Here is a 20,919-nt window from a genome sequence, read left to right on the forward strand (position 1 = left end):
GTTCCAGGAAAGGCTGTAAGGCCAGTGAGGCTTTATGAAGCTCAGGAATAGCAGACGTTCTTTACATACAGCAAAGAAAAGAGGGAACATCCTTATTACAAAGTTTAATTCTGATATATATGATACCGGAATTACAAAATAAATCAAAAGATACATTCTGAGAAGCTCTGAGCCATGTATTTACCAAGGCAGAGGGACTTCAAATTCCATGCAGTTGAGAAAATAAATTGCTAGCAATGTGAAAAAGGATTTGGGGTCTCTAACAGATCTCCAAATAGATAATAGGTGATGAGGGAACATGCAGTGGTGGGCCAGAGGAAAGACAAATTCTTAAGGGAATAAAGGTAAGATGGGACAACAAGTGTTAGATAAGGCTTCTACTTGAACTAATTTGAAACATTATGATCAGCAATCAAATGCAGCTACTGTTCTTAAGAGTGATCAGGCACACTGCATTGCCAAAAGGAGACAAGCTCCAGATAACTGATGACAGCTAGAAGTCAGACCATGGTTGAAGCATGGATAAGTGAAATTCCAGTAGTACAGAAGGACTGGAGTAGTGTGGAAGGAGCTGAGGCTGTCATTGGAGTACAGCACACGTACCAGGCTACACAGAGTGTTTCATCTGCTCTAATCCTGAACATCGGTTTCAAAAAAAACATGAATCACTTGCAGGCAGATTTTGTGACTCACTGCTACAGCGGATCTAACCACTGCTGACCCTGCCTGCATGCTGAAGTCTGGCATTCCTTCTTGGATCCATTCCTCAGGAAAAGAGCCTTTTTACTGGTTTGTACAGAGAGCTGAGCTTAAACCAGGAAAACTTACAGCATTAAGCAAATAAATGTGCTGTTTTCTCACACAGGATGAAATTCCAGGTATTTATTGCTGTATGTCTGCTTAATCCATTAATTTGTCTTACAGTAGTCATGAAGTGCCAAATCGTGTGCTACATGTAACATATCCTGTATTCCCTTCCAAATGCCATTTTACAGTGGGGGTGTGAAGCAGCACAGCAGCAGTCACAAAACATGGCTTGAGCTTCTCTCAAGAGCTTAAAAATAAGATTTGTATACAAGCTGAATACCGACATGTTAGTTAACAGGTCACTCAGCAATTCTAATAGAAGTATCTTCAGGTGGAAGTTTGCACTGTTAAAATTTATGACTCAGACCAAACATCCTCATCCCCACTGCAGTAACAAGATACTTGCAAAGACAAGAACTATGGTACGTAAATGTCACACGCAAGAACTGCTTCATTTCTATGAGAAGCAAAAATTGCTACGTAGAAGCAAGGAGAGGCCTAGCTAAGGCTATCACCTTTATTAAAAACATACACGTCCAAGTTTGGCAGTGGAATTCTATTTACCACCTTGAATGTTTCTTTATTGTGGGTTTGGTTTTTTGTTTTTCTTTTTGGTTAAGTACAAGTACTCTTCTTCCCCTCCCACCAAGCTCACTTTATAAATCCCCTTTATTTTTATTATACCTCCATATTATTTACAGGACTGCTAAAGATTAAGTACAAACTAGTATGAAATTAATGATAGCTTGCTCTTCAAATATGTATCCCATGGCTAAATAAATACCGAGTGATCTGGAGTTACGATTCAGAAGCATGTGTATCTGTGATGCCAGATGCCTTCTCATTCACAGCAGGGGATTCACTCGATCTGTCAACAATAGCTGCCTTAGAAGTTGGGGTAGCACTATCCAAGGTGAGCGGAGAGGTCTGTTCTACATTTACAGCAGTGCCAGGGTCAACAGAAAAGCTTCCAGCTTGAGTCATGGTGGGAAGCAAATCTGTAGGCACTGTAGATACCTCTGTGACCAAAGGAAGCAGAGGAACGCATTTTGGTGGCATTAATGGAGGTGTTATTCCCATTAGATTCAAAGGCGGCAAAGAAGGAAGGGTTGGCATACCTAAGAATAAAAAAAGAGCAGTCAGCTGCTATATACCACACACAGATCTAAACAGATTCTGTGTTAGCTTAACATTTTCCTTTTTTTTTAATCCCCTGTATATCCTTGGAGATAACTCAGCAAGTTTGTTTCAAAGGCTGATGCATTTATTTCAGAATCAAAAAATCAGAACAAACTCCAGTTTGCTTCTAGTCCTCGAGAGAGATGGGACTAAAATACTAATACTGATTATTAGATTTTTCTGGCCAGCAACAAGAAGTTAGTGAGAACTTCTGTGCAAGCTTCTAACTTCTTTTTGCTTGCTCCACGTGCATCTTCAGCACTTTGATTCAAAACATACAGGTAATATTAGTTGAAACCTTTGGCTTCCAATCAAGGTTCTTCGATCTTTGCTAAACAAGGAAACACTCTTTTTTCTACCTGTAAAACTATGTACTTTCTTCCTTGGCACAGGACAGTCCCTTCGAAGAACATAAATTGTGTAACACAAGATGAAACAACTAAACAGACAGCGGCTTAGCGCTCCTTTCTCTCCAAACATCTTCCTTGCCCACCCAATCTGGGCAGTAACGTCAGCTCCCATTTCCAGCAAACGCTCCGTTTATCCTCTTCAGGACTCCACCAGGTGGTTCCAGATGAGCATCAAAGATTGTCACGGAGAGACCCGCTATTACAGCATTTCAGTTTGCAGGAGCACTTACCAGGCTGTACCATTTCCGGAACGATGTGCGGTGCCGGCAAATTAAGTTTGGACAGATCAGTCAGGTTGGGCAGCCCCGCTGGCAATGGCATCAGACCTGAGAGAAGAATGAAAAAATGACAGTTCACAACTTCTTGTTTCCTATCTCTGACTGCTTCTGAGATCTTACTGGTTTTAGTTAAATTTTACGATTCTGCTTTACATTTTACCATTCTTACATACAAAAATGCAGGTTCTCCTGAGTTTCAGCTATGAGGTTGTGAATGAACAGTTGCCTGCTGCAGGAACCCTGTACCAGTAAAATATATAAATCCCAATGCTTTTCTTATTTCAAGAAATTAATAGGTGTTTTTTCCAAAGTTTGGTTTTCAACAAAGATAGTTGTCTGACTGCAACACTGTACCAGAAGCCCTCTTTTCTTAATCTGAGCATAAAAGATTATAATAGAATGAAATTCAGAAGAAAACAGCATTAAAAGGTCAGAAATCTTAATATTAGTACTCGTTTTATAACTGAAGTTAAACACAAAAATAGATAGAAAAGGCAAAACAGCAACTTTCAAAGTTAGGAAGGGTTGAAAATACAACACAAACATGAACAAAACACAACAGATGCCCTTCCATGATTGTGTTTGCTGCAGACTATCTTTTCCCTTCTGATTTTTCTGTCCTAGCAGAGCTGCATTTCTGGCACAATGGCTTTCTTCCTACTTCGTGGTTTGATTAGTTCAGGGACGTTTAGCTCTGACTTGAATTGTTGATACTACAGTAACAATGGGGAGAAGAGGGAGAACATCTAAAAGCAGACCACAGCACAAACATTTTGATTAAAAGCAGCCTTCCTGGCCTACCTGAAAACTTATTAGCCACAAAGGCTGACATCATATAAGGCAAAGACCTTTCAGTTCAGTTACAAGCAGTTTGTTTTGCTTCTTTGCAATCCCTAATCTGAAATATATGGAACTTCACACAGATTCACTCAAACTTTAAACCTTGATATATTTAAGACTGACAGTTTCACTATTATGCACATGCAAATTGTAAGCAATATCCTGGTAATTTTCCAAAAGGCAACCACACTATTCAGAGGACAAAGTGTATGAAAAATCTGTACTTTCAGGTTTGGGGAAAGGAGTTATATGCAACAGGAAACTAAAAGCCATTAACAGAAGCTAAACTTAGTGATCTGCCGTTTTACCTACACAGTACAAGACTGAAGTTTCCTCCCTGTAAGCTGGCAGTCAGCTTTCCTACTTCCTGTAACCTTCTATGTTGCAGAGCATACCTGCAAATATTACTTCAAATCTTAGTCTACTTGTCTCACAGCATGCACAACAAAACAGAGTTCCTTCAGCATTTTGGGACGCACAGCTGGGTCCAGTATTACTGCACCAACAACGTGGCAAAACCCCAGACAAACCTTATTTGCACTACAAGTATTTCTGGCATACCAGTGCTCAATACATTGGTCGTTATCAGAAATAATGCACAATACTTCTTTAGACAGACATTGTTTTTGTGTTACTGGTTTAGGTTACTAAATAATTCAGAAACAGTAACTGCAAGGTGCAGCTGTATGCTCTTAGCCATCTAGTTATATGAAGAACAAGCTAAGCATTAAAAAGAAGGCCACTAAAATGGAGTCTTATGAGGTGAAAGGAATGCAGCAACAGGCAAGAAATGCCTTCCCGCATTTTTTGCTACCCTGATGTCTGAGAGAAAAATACAAAGTGGCATGCAGCTTCACAGTTTCCAAAGTATTTTGCAGCATACATTGTATGAAGCATAACAAGTAACAATGTACCACCTCCAGGACCACAGCAAATTGCATAGCTAACGCCTGGAGAAATCCCAATGGTCTGTCTATTGTGCAGGGGCCTGACGGGTCAATGATTATCAGCTCTCTTTCCAGCTCAGCCCTCTGTGCTACAGACATGCTGTGCACATGGCTCTTCAAAAACAATTAAACATTACAGAGGATGCATAAAAGCGTTTTGATATTAAATGCCTACGTTGTGTGAAGCTGTAGTCCAACCAGCCCCAAAAAACAGTGGAAGAGACTGGCCTTTTCCTTTATCCTTTTAAGTTTTTGTTTCGGGAAGGTCTCAAGCCATGTTACCTACTCACCAGGTAGTGTTGTTGCTGGGTTAACTGGTGGCACGGAAGTAAGGGACTGACTGACCTGTGGTGGTAACAACGGGACTGTCGGAACTCCTGCTGGAGCACACAGGAAAACAGATGTCAATTTTAAGAGTACTACACTTCAGTGACTGTAGTCCTCAAGAGAGTACAAATGAATAATTGCTCACAGGAGATTCTTATTTGCCTTAAATAACCATGAAGCACAAAGAAAAATAGTATACGATAAAAATAGAATAACACACATTTTCTTTCTGACAAAAGTTATCAAATCTCTTCTGAACAAATAAAGCACACTCACAGTGTGAAATACATTATTACAGCACTCTAGCCTTTGTTGTTCAGAAAAGTTTGGGAAAGAGAAAGAGAGAAGTTTATTTTCCCTCCTGCCCTCTTTTAAACCAATGGAAACACAGTAAGTTTTTCAGTCAGTCTACCTGGGCATTTCAGGAGTAACTTCCATACTGACCTGTACTGAGAACATTACTGACAGCAGTCGAGGGTGAGCTAACAGAAAGTCCTGACAGACTCTGCTCGAGTCCTGCTGGCCCAGGGGGTAATGCCGGTGAGGGGTTAACTGATGACAGCTGAACCTTTCCAGCAGGAAAAAAAGAAAGTTTCATAATCGGGGTTGGTTTTCGTAAGAGCCAATAAAAGCAGAAACCCATAATCCAAATTACAGAACCAAAGAGGTGACTACAGCTTACCTCTGTAAAGCCATCTTTGAGAGGACTTAGAGATGCACTGGGCAGCTGTCCTGGGAGAGAGATTTTCTTTCCCTCTTCAAATGGGCGTGTAGGTATCCTATGCAAATAACCATAGCCAATGCCACACCCTAGGCTTTTAAAATATGAACACAGACGTCAGTAAAATGACTTCATTATCAAGACTCCACAGGAAGCAATGAACAAATGACTCAAGGTGGCAGCAAGTTTCAAGATCAGCTCTGTACAATCATTTGTGTTTACAGAAAAAAAGACCAAGTATCTGCTATGGAGAAACAACACCATGAGACAACAGAACCAGGAATTCTGTAACTTTCAGCAATAAACATTTAGCACAGAAGTTTCATTGTTATTTAAACCAACCAGTTGTATCAGCTGTACCACTATGGAATTCAACTCGTACCTGTTGTTTGCAGCTGTCTGTTCAGGGTACTGTGCAATAATGCAGGAATATACTACAGCCTCTGTTGTATTTGAACTCTAATGCAGAAAGCATTACTAACTAAAACTGAATTTGAAGTAAATACGTAATTGACTACAGCAGAAACCCCTTGGATATAAGGCAGGTCTTTTTTGGGTATTGCAAAGAACTGAAGCAATCAGCTTTTAGACTAGTGCTGTAAGAAAGTTGTGCCACCCCTCTTTGCTCCCAGTAGTGTACTTTTTCCCTTACCTGCCTTCTCCACCCCAGGCAGAATTTGGAGTTATCACCACTTCCCGGCAGTTATCTGTGTCTGTGTTATATACATAAAGTTTTAATGGCTTTGCTTCATGTGTTTCAATAAGGGAGAAGAGATCTTCAGTCTGCAAAAGGATAATAACGACCTTATTTATCATGTTGTCATTATAATTTGACATGACACCAGCTTCCTAGCCCTAATTTTCCATAACAACCTAGTAACTGCTACACAGTGCAGTCGTGGTGCTGCTGTTTTATCCCAATGTCAGCTGTGCTTTGCCAGAGCAACTCAGAAGGCATATGGGACAACCTCAGATTTGAAATCTGCTGTTTGAATTACTTAACATTAGCATTTTGTAGTCTAATATCTGCCTTCATAAAGATATTTAGGAGCAGTTCTTAATTTCCATAGTTGCATTTAAGCACAATGAAGAAGCAGTGAGTCAGAACTTCTTCTTTTTTGTATTAAGTTACTTCACTTAGCACTGATAGAAACAGCCCTAGTGTATTTTCTATTAAGAATAAAAATAAATGAACATGAAGAAACTTATGTACACGTATACCTCATTCATGACAGTATCTGCTCCAATGATGTAATCACTATGAGGTCTGAGCCCAGCTAATGCAGCAGGAGAGTTTGGTTCCACTTCCTAGTTTTAAGAAGGAAAGTTACAAAACATTATAGAACAGCTAGGGTGCTGCAGAACAGCTTCCATACACACTTCACACAAGTTTGGGGTCAGACAGACAAACCTCTCCAACTCTGATCCAGTTTTCAACCCAGGGAGTAAAACAGACCCTAAGCCTATAGAACAACATCTGCCTGACAGACACAACAGTTACTGTTACAAGGAGTTCTGAATACTGTGCAGTAACACTGATAGAAATACAAGACTTCCTAATGCTCTCAGACACTGTTTTACTTCAAAAGCCTTTCAAAAAAAAACCACAGCCAATGAACAGAGAACCGAGCAATTTCATCTCACGCCTTGCACTCTCCCTTGCAAGTCACTTTCCAGTAAAGAGCCTGAGAAGGTTTAACAGCAAACAACAAATTTTGGAGAAAGAAAACTAGTTGGAAGTTGTACATACCAGTACGTGCCACACATTTTCATTGGCCCCATCGAAGCTGCAGAAACGGATGCTCACCCCCAGCAGGCCCTGCCCACCCCACATGTTGCTGGGGGTCACTGATGTTTCCCTCAGTTCCAGTGTCTTGCTGCTGTACACCAGCATTTTTACAGGTTTTTCAACATTAGCTTTCAACAGGTCCTTGAGAGTGTCATTGTCTTTATTCTGTGAGCATTCAAACAAAGTCTGATTTAGTATTGAACACAGCAAGCATCCCATTCCACAGCAACACTTCTGTATTTCAGAGGCCCAATGAATGCAGGCATTCTTAACTCTGCAATTAAATTCTTATTACAGAAATGCCAGAAGACCAATTCCAAACTGCAAGTCTGGAGAACTAACTACAGGGCCTACTTCTTATGCCTCCAAAGAACAAAATCCTTTCAAGTAGAGCAGATATGCCCAGAGAAGAGGTAAGGATAATTCACTGTAGGCTGAGCTCTTTCCACAAGCTCTCAGACATGCCCTGCAGCTCTGCAGAGGCTTTCATGAACACAGCCACACGGGAAGAGCTTACCCACAGCTTCTTACTACTGCTCTGATGGTTTGCTCTGCTTGGAAACTTCCTCACATGATAATAGCTTCCCAGCTAATAGCTTTGACTACAGTTCTTTCTATCAACTTGTTTCGAGTGAAACTAGTTCACAGGTTCTCACGCAGGCAGTGTTAGGAGGTATGGTGGGCACTAGCACAGGCAGTGGGAAGTACAGCAGCAGGCAGCAGTCTCTCCTGCCAGTGCAGATGTTTGCAGAGCACTGCATCCCCACCCCTCAGCTTCACTTCTGATAGAATTCTAACTGTAAGCTGAAAGAAATTGATCTCTGAAGCAGTCAGGCTTTCCTGTCTTAAGCCAAGGATATATTATGCACATTTCAATAAAAGAAACAGAATTATCTATAGCAGTAAGATTCCCAGCACACCGCTTGTTTCACAGTCAGTATTACACAACAGCAACATACTTACCAATCTCGAACCATTAATAGATACAATAAAATCAAAGAACGGCTCCAATCCAGCCCTGTGACCTGGGGAGTTTTCTTGTACCTAAGAAAATTAAACAAGAGTTCAGCAGAAGTGTACCAATGCTGAATTACAGAATAGAGTTGTATTTCCAGTTGAACAAACCGTAGTTTTAGAAGGTGTTGATAATTGTACGTATTTTTAATTTGTTCAAATTTAAAAGAAATCTCTCAAAAATAAATAAATAAATAAATAAATAAAGGGAAAGGCATAAAGATTATTTTAATTGAGGAGCACCAACAGTAACCACTCGCCCACTCAAACAACAATTCTGAAAATGTTGGTTAAAAAGCAGCATTTTTCCCCAGAAGCAACAACAGCAGGACCTGCTTTTAACCTTACACTTACAAGAGGCAAAGGAGAGCTGCAGCTGTGTAAGCACAGATACCAGCCCATGCTCACACGACACCTGCTGACATTCTTGACCCCGCTCTCTGAGAGCACCCACACAACCTGTGATGTGCTGCCATACCAGCACAAGCAAAGGGACGTGCGCCGTCCTGCAGCCGCCGCCACTCAAATCATTTGTCTGCTGCACTCACATGGGGCACAACTACTGGCCACACCGCTCGGAATGTGAAAGTCTGCTTCTCATTCCAAATGGAGCAGCTGACAGATGTATTTTTGTGTGTTGTTTATTCATGATGACATGCATTGCCAAAAGGCAAAAGAAACCCCAATACAGCTATCAGATTTCTCCTGCAGCCTTTGGGGCAAAGTGTACCTCTCTTCATTTGTAAGCTGATTCCTCGTTAGCTTTTTCTTTTACATGCTACATTCATCTTCTAAAAGTTCTGTGAAGTGTCAGCCTTCACCGTGTGGTTTGTCACCTGTTAATCCACCTGATAGACCTGGTACAAATCCGGACACTCGTTCAGTGCCCGTCTGCTTCCGCAGGAATTGAGCTTTCTTAACATGACTCATCTAGAAAAAAAAATACTGTAATATGAGGAAAAAAACCACATTTGCTAGCTACTAAAATTGGCCTGTTTGAATCTGTTTACCTCCTCCTGACACATTTACAATGTCAGAGGTTGGAAAAAGCTCAGATGACTCACAGGGAGCCTGTTGTAACAGATGCCAGAAGCCTAGGACATTAGTGCCCCATAGTCTCAACATTCATTAAAGAAAAAATAATCCGGAATCAGTAGTTCCACTAATTGCTTTCAAAATTTGGTTAAGCAGCCAAGTACAAATTCAACATTATCCCAGTCAAAGCAATAAAAACAACTGAGTACAAATCCACAATTCCAAGCAGAAGTGTCTCTGCAAGGTGCCTGCCTGCACCTCGGACACGCTGCTCTGCACTGGGGTGCTGGCTGTCAGCTCAGCAGCCGTGTGGCAGCTGTGGGAGCACAGCTCTGTGCCAGGCAAACAGCCCACAGCTCTGCCAGCCACACTTGTGGAGGCGCTTCTATAGGAGCACCTACAATAGATGAGGACTGTACATGCTCAGCATCCATCAGCATCAGGCTCACCAGCACCTGAAATTGACAGATTCTGTGTTCCAAGTACATTACTTACAGTCTGCCCAAATGGATGGAGGGACTGTGAGTTCCCAAGTTCTAACAGATCTGATTGCAGCAATTATCTCCACACGTTGCACACCTCCTCCCAAACCCATCAGAACACTGAACACTTCACACAGACAGTTTCTAAGAGTGCATGCAGAGGCTGCCAGGAAGCTGTGTCTGAAGGAAATCAGGGCCTTATAGCTGCATAAATAACACAGAAGTACACAGCTGGACATCCCCTTTCTGCCACCCTGCCACCCGTGATATACAGGTTCAAGTACAGTTCTATATTTCCCAGCCTTGTTTGCGCCCAGTGACGCTGACAGAAAAGTATTTTTACACCTGACAGCCCCAGATAAAAACCCAGAAGTGCTGAGCTCAGTCCACAAGAGAACTTCCCTCTCTAAGGAGGTGACAACTTCAGCACCCCACAGCACCACCATGGCCCCCAGCTTTCAGTTGCATCCCACTTCCAGCCACCAGCAGCCAGCACCCAGTGCACTGCACGGCTCGCTGCAGGGAGCTCTGAGGTCAGGGTGCTTCTGGGAAGTGCAGCAGTAAGAGACTGAGCTCTGGTGAGGCCACACCTCGAGTACTGTGTCTAGTTTTGGGCCCCTCACTGCAAGAAAGATACTGAGGCCTGGAGCAGGTTCAAAGAAGGGCAACAAAGCTGATACTGGGTCTGGAGCACAGGGCTTATGAGGAGTGGCTGAAGTAGAGGGAATGGCTTCATGCTGCACCAGGGGAGATTCAGGCTGGACATTAGGAAATACTACTTTTCTGAAAGAGTGGTCAGGCACTGGAATGGGCTGCCCAGGGAGGTGGTGGAGTCACTGACCCTGGAGGTGTTCAAGGAATGTTTGGATTTTGTGTTGAGGGACATGGTTTAGTGAGTACTACTGGTAATGGGTGGATGGTTGGACTGGATGATCTCGTGGGTCTTTTCCAACCTTGTCATTTCTGTGATTTCTGTGGTTTCTGATAAGCAGTGTTCTGGGAAACATGAGGGCACACAAACCTTGCTATGACCGACAGAAATAATAAAGATCCCATTTATCTGTGCGTAAGTTCTCAGCCCCTGGTGCATCTTTGTACTTTGCAAGTATTGAGTCACTTATCTTTGTAACTGAGTAAAGATCGAGGAGAAAAAACATAATCAAGTGATACCACTCACAGTTGCTAGAGCAGGCAAGATTCTACCTGTGGCATCTTGGGAAACCTCGTTCTCTAAAAGCCAGCTGTTATTTCAGACATATAAGTTACAGACACTGTGGGTAAATGCCATGACTGTCTATCAGTGAACAAAAGCAGAGGCATAGACTATAGGCAGAAGCTGTGGAACTGCCACCTCAAGAGGCTTTTAAGAGCAAGTGAAGAAAATCCATGGAATGCTGAACGCCAGGAGACAGAGGAAGGCCTTGTGACCCCTTCAGCCCCATCTAACTGTGCAGGACTTCAGTTGCTCACTGAGATGGCTGCACTTTGCTGTCAGGGAACAAGTTTCAAGGTCAAGGCACTCATAGTCAACTGTATCACCATGAAAACTTTTCCAGTAAACACAAAGTTTCTTTTTGCTGAAAACACTTTACTTTCAAACACTGTAACTCTATGCCTACATGGCAGATGTTACATTTTACACATTATAATAAGGCTGTGGTCACAATTTTAGGCCCTGAGCTACAGTATGTGGAACTGTGTGGAAACCATGATTTCTGAAAGCAGATGAGGGCTCTCATCACCTGTGAAAGTAGCATATCTTCTACAAGAGCCACTTAAACCTCACAGAAGCCTAGCTTCAGTATGTAGTTTTAGTATGTATTTTAGGGAGCAGAAGCTCCAAAGCTTCCCCCCTCCAAAATAAGAAATCCTTACTAAGTATTTACTTTATTAGAAACAAAGTGCTGCAGAAATAGGTTGGTTTGGTACTTCTTTTACACTCTCCACAATGGGTAATAAAAGTTCATGATGTAGTCTATAAGTCATTCTTGTTATGTCTCACAGAATCACTTTTACTTCCCTCAGATATTTCCAACACACGACACAGTATAACTGCATTGAATTTCTTTACAAAACAATCTGTTTTTTAGACAAATAGCTCCACAAGCTTTTTGTAAGAAATAAATTCCCTCCACATGGCATCAGATTTTACTGTTAGTACAGAGCACTTACATCAGGTGTTCAAAAGCAGCCTCCTTTAGAAGAGAAAAATCCTCTTCATGGCTGCATGCTTGTAACTTCACCACAGTGAATGGAGGCACTCCAATTAAGATAGAAATCTCAACTTTGGGCACTGTTGGTGAGAACAGCACACAACACAACATAATCTCCAGCATTTTAGATCATTTATTTCAGAAGGAACTGACAGATTGCCCCAGATGTGTGCAAATTGCAGCAGTTATCCATTTGCTCTGCTGAACAAGTAAGTTTTCAAAATTCTGTTTCTATCCAGTTTGAAGAGCGTACACAAATGTGTATTGAACATGCACAGAGGCAGACTGTTGCCGTACTCTGCCACATCACTTATGTTAAAGGACACACGTTTGCTTCCACCAGAAGAACAACCAGCAGTGACACCTCCTAGCAGGAGCTCAGGACACGTGCTGTCAGGCTGGGAGGCACTAATGACAAACTTAGCAGCTCATTGCATGAATCACTAAAGGAAAGTCTACAGCAAAAGCATATATGACAAAGATGTGCCCTAAAAATTGTTCCAAACATGTGACAGATTATTAGGTCTGCCTATGAAGAGACTATGGTAACAAAACACTTTGTAACTTTTGCCCCCTCTAAAAGAAAAACCAGTTGTATTTCAGGGCCTAGGAAGCTCAGCAGGGCAATCCCTGGCAACTCTTTCCATCACATATGCCTGTGATGAAATTGCTTTCCTTCTACAGTGGATTCATGCTTCCTGTTATATGTCCATGATAAAAAAAAAAAAAACTCACAACAAGAGCAATACCGCTAAAATGCAGTGCAGAAGTGCCAAAAAGTCTCAAGCAACCTGCAGAAAAGATGAGATAGATTAATAATTAAAACCTTCATGTTATTCACCCACTCCATGTTTCTGGTCCTGTTTCAAGTGACCAGCACAGCACCTCCCACCAGCTCAGCAGGGAGGCAGTTTGTGCTGTCTCAAAGTCTCGCTGTAGGCAACCCGGGCCTCCCAGCTCTCGCTTGGTTTATCCTTGCTGACAACTTCTTGCAGGGCTCCAGGGTCCTTCTGAACCACATACCCCACTTGTTTCATGGCTTCCTGACACGCAGCTCTCATTTACCCACCCCACCCAAAGAAATACTTCTAAAAACCGGAAACAGTTCTTCTGAGGTTTTCCAACACTGATGAGATCTTCAAGCCCTACCACTATATTCATTTATAAAAGTTTGGCTTCTCCAAAGACATCTAACCCTATCTGAAATGGATCCATAACACAGGTATACGCAGATACAGATATATATATGATTTGCCCAATTAAAACACTGAGCTCACAAGTAAAGCCTGCTCGGGTTCAGAATGGAAGTCAGAACAGCACTGCCCAGCACTGCTCATCAGGGTCAGGTGCAGAGCAGAGCTCCTCTAACAGGGAAGTTGAATGTTCTGCCATTGAAGAACTGCTTGCAGAGCACCAACTGCAGAGTCACACTTGGAAAAATTAAGGAGGAAAGCTCTTGCCAACATATGTCACGTATATTTCAATATAAGCAGTGCACACCACAGTTGTTGAACTTCAGAGTTTTTCTCTAATTTGGGCCTGAGATCCCAACAACATCCAGTACTGGTTGAGCTCCTTCCTGACCAGGATCATGATGCAACTTCAACGTCTAACAACAGAAGAAATAGTTGTTCACAGTTGTGGCATCTGAAGACATCAGCAGGAGGGCAGGGCAGTGACAAAGACCCACAGAAGTGCCTGTGGGTCCTTCCCTGTGCTTGATGGGGAAATGCTGTCTTTGCACAAATGCACTGTCACCATGCACCTAGCAATTGCATTTACAAAGACTGTTAATTAAACACTGCCACCTCAAGCCACAGCAAAACCACTGCAATCAAAAGGTGCACAAATGACAATAAAATTGTCAGATTCTAGGATTACAACAAAAAACACGAGGATTAGTAAGTTGTGATGCACCTCTTACAAAGCACAGTGCACTCTAATCAAACGGCACGAGCTGATGAGTCTGACAGAACTAACTGCAGACTGCTTATTCTACAGCCACCAACAGTAAAAAGCAGCCAATATTATCACCATCCCATGCTGAATGAACAAGTCTCTTTCAGAACACACCTTTCACCTGTCAAACTATAAACACATATTTTGAGGTGGAAGAAAAAAACCAAAATGGATTATTATACGTTAGTTAAATAAGAAGAAATAAACAAGGACCAACGTGACTTTAGCTTATGTGGCAGTTTCAGCACATGACTGTTTAGATCTGCTCAGAATGTCACCGCCTGCTTCCCAAAGGCATCATACAAGATCTTAACTCCTGGAAGACTCTCCATTCATTCTCCACACACAGAAACCAGACAAAGCAGCAGTAATTATCTGGACAGGCTGGAGAGCTGGGCTGAAGCCAATGGAATGAGTTTCAACAAGGCCAAACGCCAGGTCCTGCACTTCGGCTACAACAACCCCAGGCGACGCTACAGGCTTGGGCTGGAGGACTGCGTAGAGGAAATGGACCTAGGGGTACTGATTGATGCTCGGCTGAACATGAGCCGACAGTGTGCCCAGGTGGCCAAGAAGGCCAATGGCATCCTGGCTTGCAACAGAAACGGTGTTGCAAGCAGGAGCAGAGAGGTGATTGTTCCCCTGTACTCGGCACTGGTGAGGCCGCACCTCGAGTACTGTGTCCAGTTTTGGGCCCCTCACTGCAAGAAAGACCCTTTCTTCCAGAGGCCCTGGAACGTGTTCAAAGGAGGGCAACAAAGCTGGTGAGGGGTCTGGAACACAGGCCATATGAGGAGAGGCTGAAGGAGCTGGGAATGTTCAGCCTGGAGAAGAGGAGGCTCAGGGGAGACCTCATTGCTCTCTATAACTTCCTGAAGGGAGGTTGTAGTGAGCTGGGGGTCGGCCTCTTCTCTCGTGTCATTAGTGATAGGACCAGAGGGAATGGTTTCAAGCTACGGCAGGGGAGATTCAGGCTGGACATTAGGAATTATTACTTTTCAGAAAGAGTGGTCAGGCACTGGAATGGACTGCCCAGGGAGGTGGTGGAGTCACCGACCCTGGGGGTGTTCAAGGAAAGACTGGATGTTGTGTTGAGGGACATGGTTTAGTGGGAGCTATTGGTAATAGGTGAACGGTTGGACTGGATGATCTTTTCGGTCTTTTCCAACCTTGGTGATTCTATGATTCTAATTCACAAGGGCAGTTCCTGTGCCCCTTCATGCTCCCAAAAGGTGGCACTGGCTGGAGGCAGAGAGCTGACACGAGAGGACTGGATAACAGCAGCCCCCCAGAGCAGCACTCACCATAAGGGTGCTGTGTGAGGCAAACACGCAGCGATGTGCAGATGGCTGTCAGCTGCCGGCAAAGTTCCTGCACTGCCCCGCGCATCAGATCCCAGGGCAGAACCCACCCACCGTGCTACAGCAAGGACTCCCAAAAGGCCGCTCACAGAACAGCCTACCGAGATATCTGCCGCACGCGGAGCCGCGGCAAAGCAGAGCTGCGCAGTTACTCCCGACAGCAGCGAGGCCTTCCCGGATCTTGGGACCCGGCCGGTAGGCGCAGCGCTGCCCCGCAGCACCCGACGCGCCTCCCCGGCAGCGCCGACGCATACCGCTCCCGCCAGCCGCCGTGACGGAGCGCCTGACTGCAGCGTGCGGCGCAGCCCGGCCCTACGAGCGCGTGGCCCGCGGGCAGCACGTCAGAAGCGCTTCCTGAAGGGCGAAGAGGGAGAAGCGGCACCCCGCCCGCCGCCCCTCCGGCCCGGTAGCAGCCGATGCGCAGCCCTTCCCGGGCCGGGCCGGGGACCCTCGGCGCGGCCGAGAGCTCAGGATCGACCCCGGGAGCGGCGGCGTGGCCCGATCCCGCTGGCTGGGGCTCCCCGCCGTCTGGACGGGGACCGCGCCGCGCCGCCCTCAGCCCCGGCACGGGGTAACCGCCCGCCCGGGGGTCGCTCGGGGCGCGGAGCCGGGGCAGAGGCCCGTCGGCGGCCGCAGGCCTACCGGCCCCCAGGGCCCGCGCCCGCCTCCCTCACCCGCAGGACGTGGTAGCCCTCGGTGCCCCCTCCGGGGATCTCCACACTCGGCGACGCGCCCATGGCGGCGGCGGCCGCACAAAGCCCGGCGGCACGGACGTGGCACTCGCTCCCGCCCGCCTCGGCAGGGGCGGGGCAGGCCGCGCGCGGGGCACGCCGGGACGCCGCGCTGCGGCGCCCCCTGCCGGACGCGGGCCAGAGCCGAGAGGAGGTCGTACGGCGGCCGGCAGAGGCCATTCAGCCGAGAGGAGCGGCCGCGAAGGCGGCGCGGCGACACCGTGAGTTCCGCCCATCCTGCTCGTCTCCGGCGCTGCGGCGCCCCCTGGCGGCTGGGAATTGATATGCCGACGGAAGGCGCCGGCTCTGCTCTGCCCGTCTTAGGAGAGCGCCGGCGGCAGAGCGACGACGGCGGGTGGCAGCAGTGCTTCTGGGACTGCGTCCGTCCGCTCGGGCGCTGCATCCCCCGGGAGCTGTCACTTTTGTTGTCGGTTTGTTCTCACAGAACCAAAGAAGTTCTGTTTTCCTCTTCCTAGGGAGATCTGTAAATGTCTCGTGCCAGCATGCGGCGATCCCAGCCATGGGCAAGCACTCTTCGTTCTTCAGCACTTTTCAAACCAGCCCCTTTTGGAGAATAACCCTGCTGCAGGCGTTACTGCAAGGCGCTCCTCCTTAGGGCAGCAGCCTTACCGCAGCGCCTCAGCTCGCCCTCAGTGCCACCGCTCGTCTCCGGCTCGTTCCGCACGTGTGGAGAAGGACGTTCACTGTGGATGTTCAGCGACTCCCATTAGAGGCTGAACTAAAACACCAGATTTATCTGATGAAATATCTGTGAACCCGGTCCAGTGTTCTGTAGGGAAGGCCAGTCTCTAACAGCAAAGAAACATAGAAGACCCTTTTAAGGGAAAAGGACACAAAGCCTACGTAGGAAATATGGCACAGAATTACCTGAAAGTGTAGCTTAAGAGCTGATGAGAACAAACCCCATTTGCAGAAATTAGCTAATGCTATAACCTACCTGTTCCTTTCTGTGTGTATCTCGGCAGCTGCATTTCAAAAGTAATTAAAGTTAATGAGCTGTGCTTTGTGGTAGGACCATGAAAACTTAATTGACATAATTAATTGTGAGATAGCAAGTGCATCTTCCTGGATAACAACATGTCATCATCTGATAAGAATAATAATGCACTTAACAAATAAATCAAGGCCCTTCTAATACGTCAGTAAAATAACGAAGTAGAAGTGGCACATATGTGCAAATGATGAATTATTAGTCTGGAGACTGCACAAATTGTGTGAATAAGATGAATGTGGAAGTGGCCTTTCTGAAACTGTCAGCTATGGCTAAAATCCTGTTCTCAGCAGGTGAAATGGCCACAGCGCCCTTCAGAGAGGACATGCTCCAAACCCTTCCAATGCAGGCTGTCTGCAGAGCAGGAAATGCAGTGGCTGAAGAAAAGCAGCTTACTTCCCTCCTTAATCCCTCCGCATTATGGGCGCTAGGCAAGCAGGAATAAGATGGATGGAGAAACCAATGTGTGTATGGCAGGAAGGGAGCTGCTGGATGCAATACTCAAACCTCTGTGTTTGATCAAAGCATTCAGAAGCTTAGACAGGCAGAAAATGATGATTTATTGCAGAAGTGGTCTGAAAGTCAAATATACACAAATGTGCCTGAACAAAAGATTATGAAGCATTGTTAAGAATCAGCACATAATTTTAATTAATGTGCACCTTTAAAATTAAGTGAACAATACCAGAATTACTGCATCTCTATAGGTAGGGTATTAAAACGCTCAGAAGGGAGTGTTTAAGGCAGAAACAGAGCAACAATGCCCAATGACTGAGAAGAGGATAGGTCACAAGGCAGCTGCTGGTCATAACAACTTTTATCCCTTAATCAATCTCATTCATTCCTGTTGTTAGTGTATTGCTCGGCACAAAGAATTGCAGGTCAGAACATCTGCTTGCTGAGTCCAGTCACAGCACAGCAGGACTGGGCTTGCAGGGAGCCGTAAACAGTCTGATGGACGTCTGCAAACAATTCATCTGTTAGCAGTACTCGAGGAGATTCTGTCTCCTTTGCAAGCACTCAGGGAACAAACTATGGCTACTTGGAAGGCATCCACCTGGCTGTGCACCCTTAGTACCTATTATATCACTTTTCTACAGGACATAAAGCATAGGTCCTTCAGCTCTACAAAAGAGTAGCTTCAACTTGCACAAATGGCTCCTAAAAGCCTACTGACACAGGGAAGACTTACACCTATTTATTAGGCTGCAGCAGCACTTAGACACTGCTTAATCTTAGTTCAGGAGCAGTAGGTGTTTTGAGACTGAGCTTGTCTAATAATAAGACAGAGGAGGTCAGCATGTGTGAAAATGCGAGAGGTGTGAGGATGAAGGACCTGTGTTTGACCTGCTGCAGAAGACATCTGCAAAAAGACCAGTCTGCGTGCAAAATGTAAAGACAAGCAGTAGTGAATCACTTCCGATGGAAGTCAAGCGCCAGTGAGCCTCAGATCAAGCAATCCCTGAAACTAGGCAGGCTGTGATTAAATACTATGGTCTGATGCTCTAAAAGTTAATTAAATACAGGAGTAATGTGGGGCTTTTAAGAGCTGTTTTTATGGTCATTAGTTGCTATGCAGCTGAAAAGAGAATGAAAAACAAGTCGGGAAGGCGCTAGCTGAGCTGGGAGCTCTCAGGCACAGTCTTCCAAATGACAGTGCTGCAGGTCTCATTCTCCCTTGTGCTCACCAGGACACAAGGAGACCACTCTGTCTTGACCTGCAAGTCTCAGCCTCCTGACATTTTTTTCTACTATAAAATATCCAACAATTCTCATTGCATTGATGCGGACTTACACCAATGCTCAAGAGAGGAAGCAGTTAGTTTGAGATAGTGAGGAGTGACTTGTCCCCACCAGAGGAGCTGGAGCTAGTAGGCCATCAGCTAAGAACTCTAACTTGCAAATACTGTGGTGTTCAGCATCTTCCTTTTGTCAGTGGGAGGAAGGGCCACAATATCAGCAGGATCAGACCTAGACCACTGCATCCCCGTAGGGTGGCAGATAGCAGGCAGAACTGCTCTCTGCTTTCCCTCCGAGCTTCTGGCAGGAGGACACAATCAGAGATGTAGTCAGTATTGTCATGCTCTGGTTATTACCAGGAACAGTTCCTCTGGCTGCTGTAATTTGCACTGAGGACTGCAGATGCCATCAACAGATCTGAGGGAGAGGGATTGTAAAGGTACTCTACAGCCTTCTTCTTCAAGTAAGCTGAAACCAGAATTTAGGCTTTTATTTCAGAAATCAGAAACTCTGCAAAACTAATTTTGTAGAGGTGCTAGTAGTAGGACACAGGAAATGAATTGAACCTTTAATTACTTTGACTTGTATAAGTGATTGGCTGTAATATGGGCTACTTATGCCTATTTCCCAATGCCACTGAAGCCCTAGTAGTTTTCTTTGAATTAGAAACTGGTAGATGGTTTTCAAACAAATTTGGCAACTGACTTGTGATGGTAGTAGGTTCCTGACAGAATAGCTTTTCATGGTCTGACAACCTCTACTTGCTTTTTGTGGCCACAGTGGTTTCATCTGAGACAAGAAGACTATAAATGAAACACCAAAATACACACCTTCTGCTTCTACAAAGCTTTGAAAATACTTGCCTGAATATTGCAGTGGGCTTAGCAAAATGGATGTCCTCAGTCCTCTGACTTCAGAAGTTCTTGTTCTACACTCGTTATCACAGAATTGTAGAATTATAAAGGTTGGAAAAGACCTCTGAGGTCATGTAGTATGAGCTGCCCACCTAAATCTAGTATTGCCCACTAAGCCACGTCCCTAAATATGATATCTATGCATTTCCAGAACACTTCCAGGGATAATTTCATATAGACAAGTCAGACCCTCATTTCTGGCCTGAAGGACAATACTAAATGTTTTTAAGGGGTGTATGACTAAGAGCAGGCATATCAGAGAAGAATGATCTTTAAGTACATGTACTCACAATAAAAGATGCATTGATGAATTGCTAGGAGAGGGCACAGAGTTAATGAAAAATGTCAGAATGTTTCAAAGATTTGCTTAATTATTAAGTAGGAAATAACACAACGTACATGAAATCATGGACAATGGGTTGGCTTCACTGTTAAAACAGAAAAGATGTCTCTTATATATACTGGGCTGAAAAGAGGGTTCATAATAGAAACATTGATAGAATCTTAATTATAGAAGTAAATTGCACAGTCTAAGGCTCCGACCACCCAATTTAGGAATTAGAATGCAAGTATTTAAGAGGCTTAATAGGCCTGCTACTATTCAGCTGTAGATAGCAGCTGGCTTTGGGGGTACTTTAGCCAGAGATGTTGCATAAGAGGGGATTATAATGGAGGATAAATTAAGTAATTTTCAACCACTTCATTACACAATGCTTACATGTGTTGTCAATCATTTTCAACCCAAGAGGTTAGCCAAAAATTTGGAGTTTTAAAAATTGCTTACAAAATGATTCCTGAGTGATAGTCAGGGATTTGCTGCTACAATTCTTTTTTATCAAGAACACGTTAAATTCTGGGTTTGTTTTTTTTTTTAAACATTGTCAGTTCAACAAAAGAGTGTGTCTGGGTGTATGTACAGTGATATCTATTATCTCTGTTATGGTTCTATAAGGGGCTCTAAGATCTTGTATCTTAAATAGAGGTCAGCTATATTTCGCTTCTAGCAGCCATTTTTGAGAGTTGACATTGAAACAGAAATGACACATTTCAGTATATGAAAAAAATATCCAAAGCCCTCCTCTAAGTTTTCCAATTCAAGTTTTGTGCTTCAAGATAAAACAGTAATAGAACAGGAAAGCGAATGTGTATCTTGACCTTAT

General features: G+C 44.4%; 1 protein-coding gene across 2 annotated transcripts; it reads right to left on the minus strand.

Annotated features, from left to right (window-relative positions):
- Positions 1-867: 867 nt before the first annotated feature.
- On the minus strand, positions 868-16,142 carry GORASP2 (golgi reassembly stacking protein 2). 2 transcript variants are annotated; one of them, XM_042822717.1, is made up of 10 exons: positions 16,037-16,142; positions 8,262-8,342; positions 7,260-7,463; positions 6,731-6,817; positions 6,162-6,292; positions 5,471-5,603; positions 5,233-5,356; positions 4,752-4,838; positions 2,627-2,722; positions 868-1,925 (listed from the first exon to the last, which is right to left on the minus strand). In XM_042822717.1, exons 1-10 carry the CDS (start codon positions 16,097-16,099, stop codon positions 1,606-1,608), a joined length of 1,326 nt encoding a protein of 441 aa, XP_042678651.1. In that variant the 5' UTR covers positions 16,100-16,142; the 3' UTR covers positions 868-1,605. The 2 variants fall into 2 exon arrangements, with proteins under 2 accessions (XP_042678651.1, XP_042678650.1); XM_042822716.1 differs by having other exon boundaries at positions 4,752-4,841.
- Between the last annotated feature and the right edge of the window lie 4,777 nt (positions 16,143-20,919).

Source organism: Centrocercus urophasianus, unplaced genomic scaffold (genome assembly GCF_019232065.1).
Source record: "Centrocercus urophasianus isolate 14NV4802_14NV808 unplaced genomic scaffold, USGS_Curo_1.0 seq_20, whole genome shotgun sequence".
Taxonomy (NCBI): Eukaryota; Metazoa; Chordata; class Aves; order Galliformes; family Phasianidae; genus Centrocercus; species Centrocercus urophasianus.

Coding starts and splice junctions, on each gene's coding strand:
- GORASP2 (XM_042822716.1), bottom strand. CDS start 16,099: ATGGGCGCGTCGCCGAGTGTGGAGATCCCCGGAGGGGGCACCGAGGGC. Junction 7,464..8,261: donor CTATTAATGGTTCGAGATTG/GTAAGTATGTTG, acceptor GAATGCTCACAG/AATAAAGACAATGACACTCT. Junction 2,723..4,751: donor CCCAGCAACAACACTACCTG/GTGAGTAGGTAA, acceptor TTCTTCTCTCAG/GTCTGATGCCATTGCCAGCG.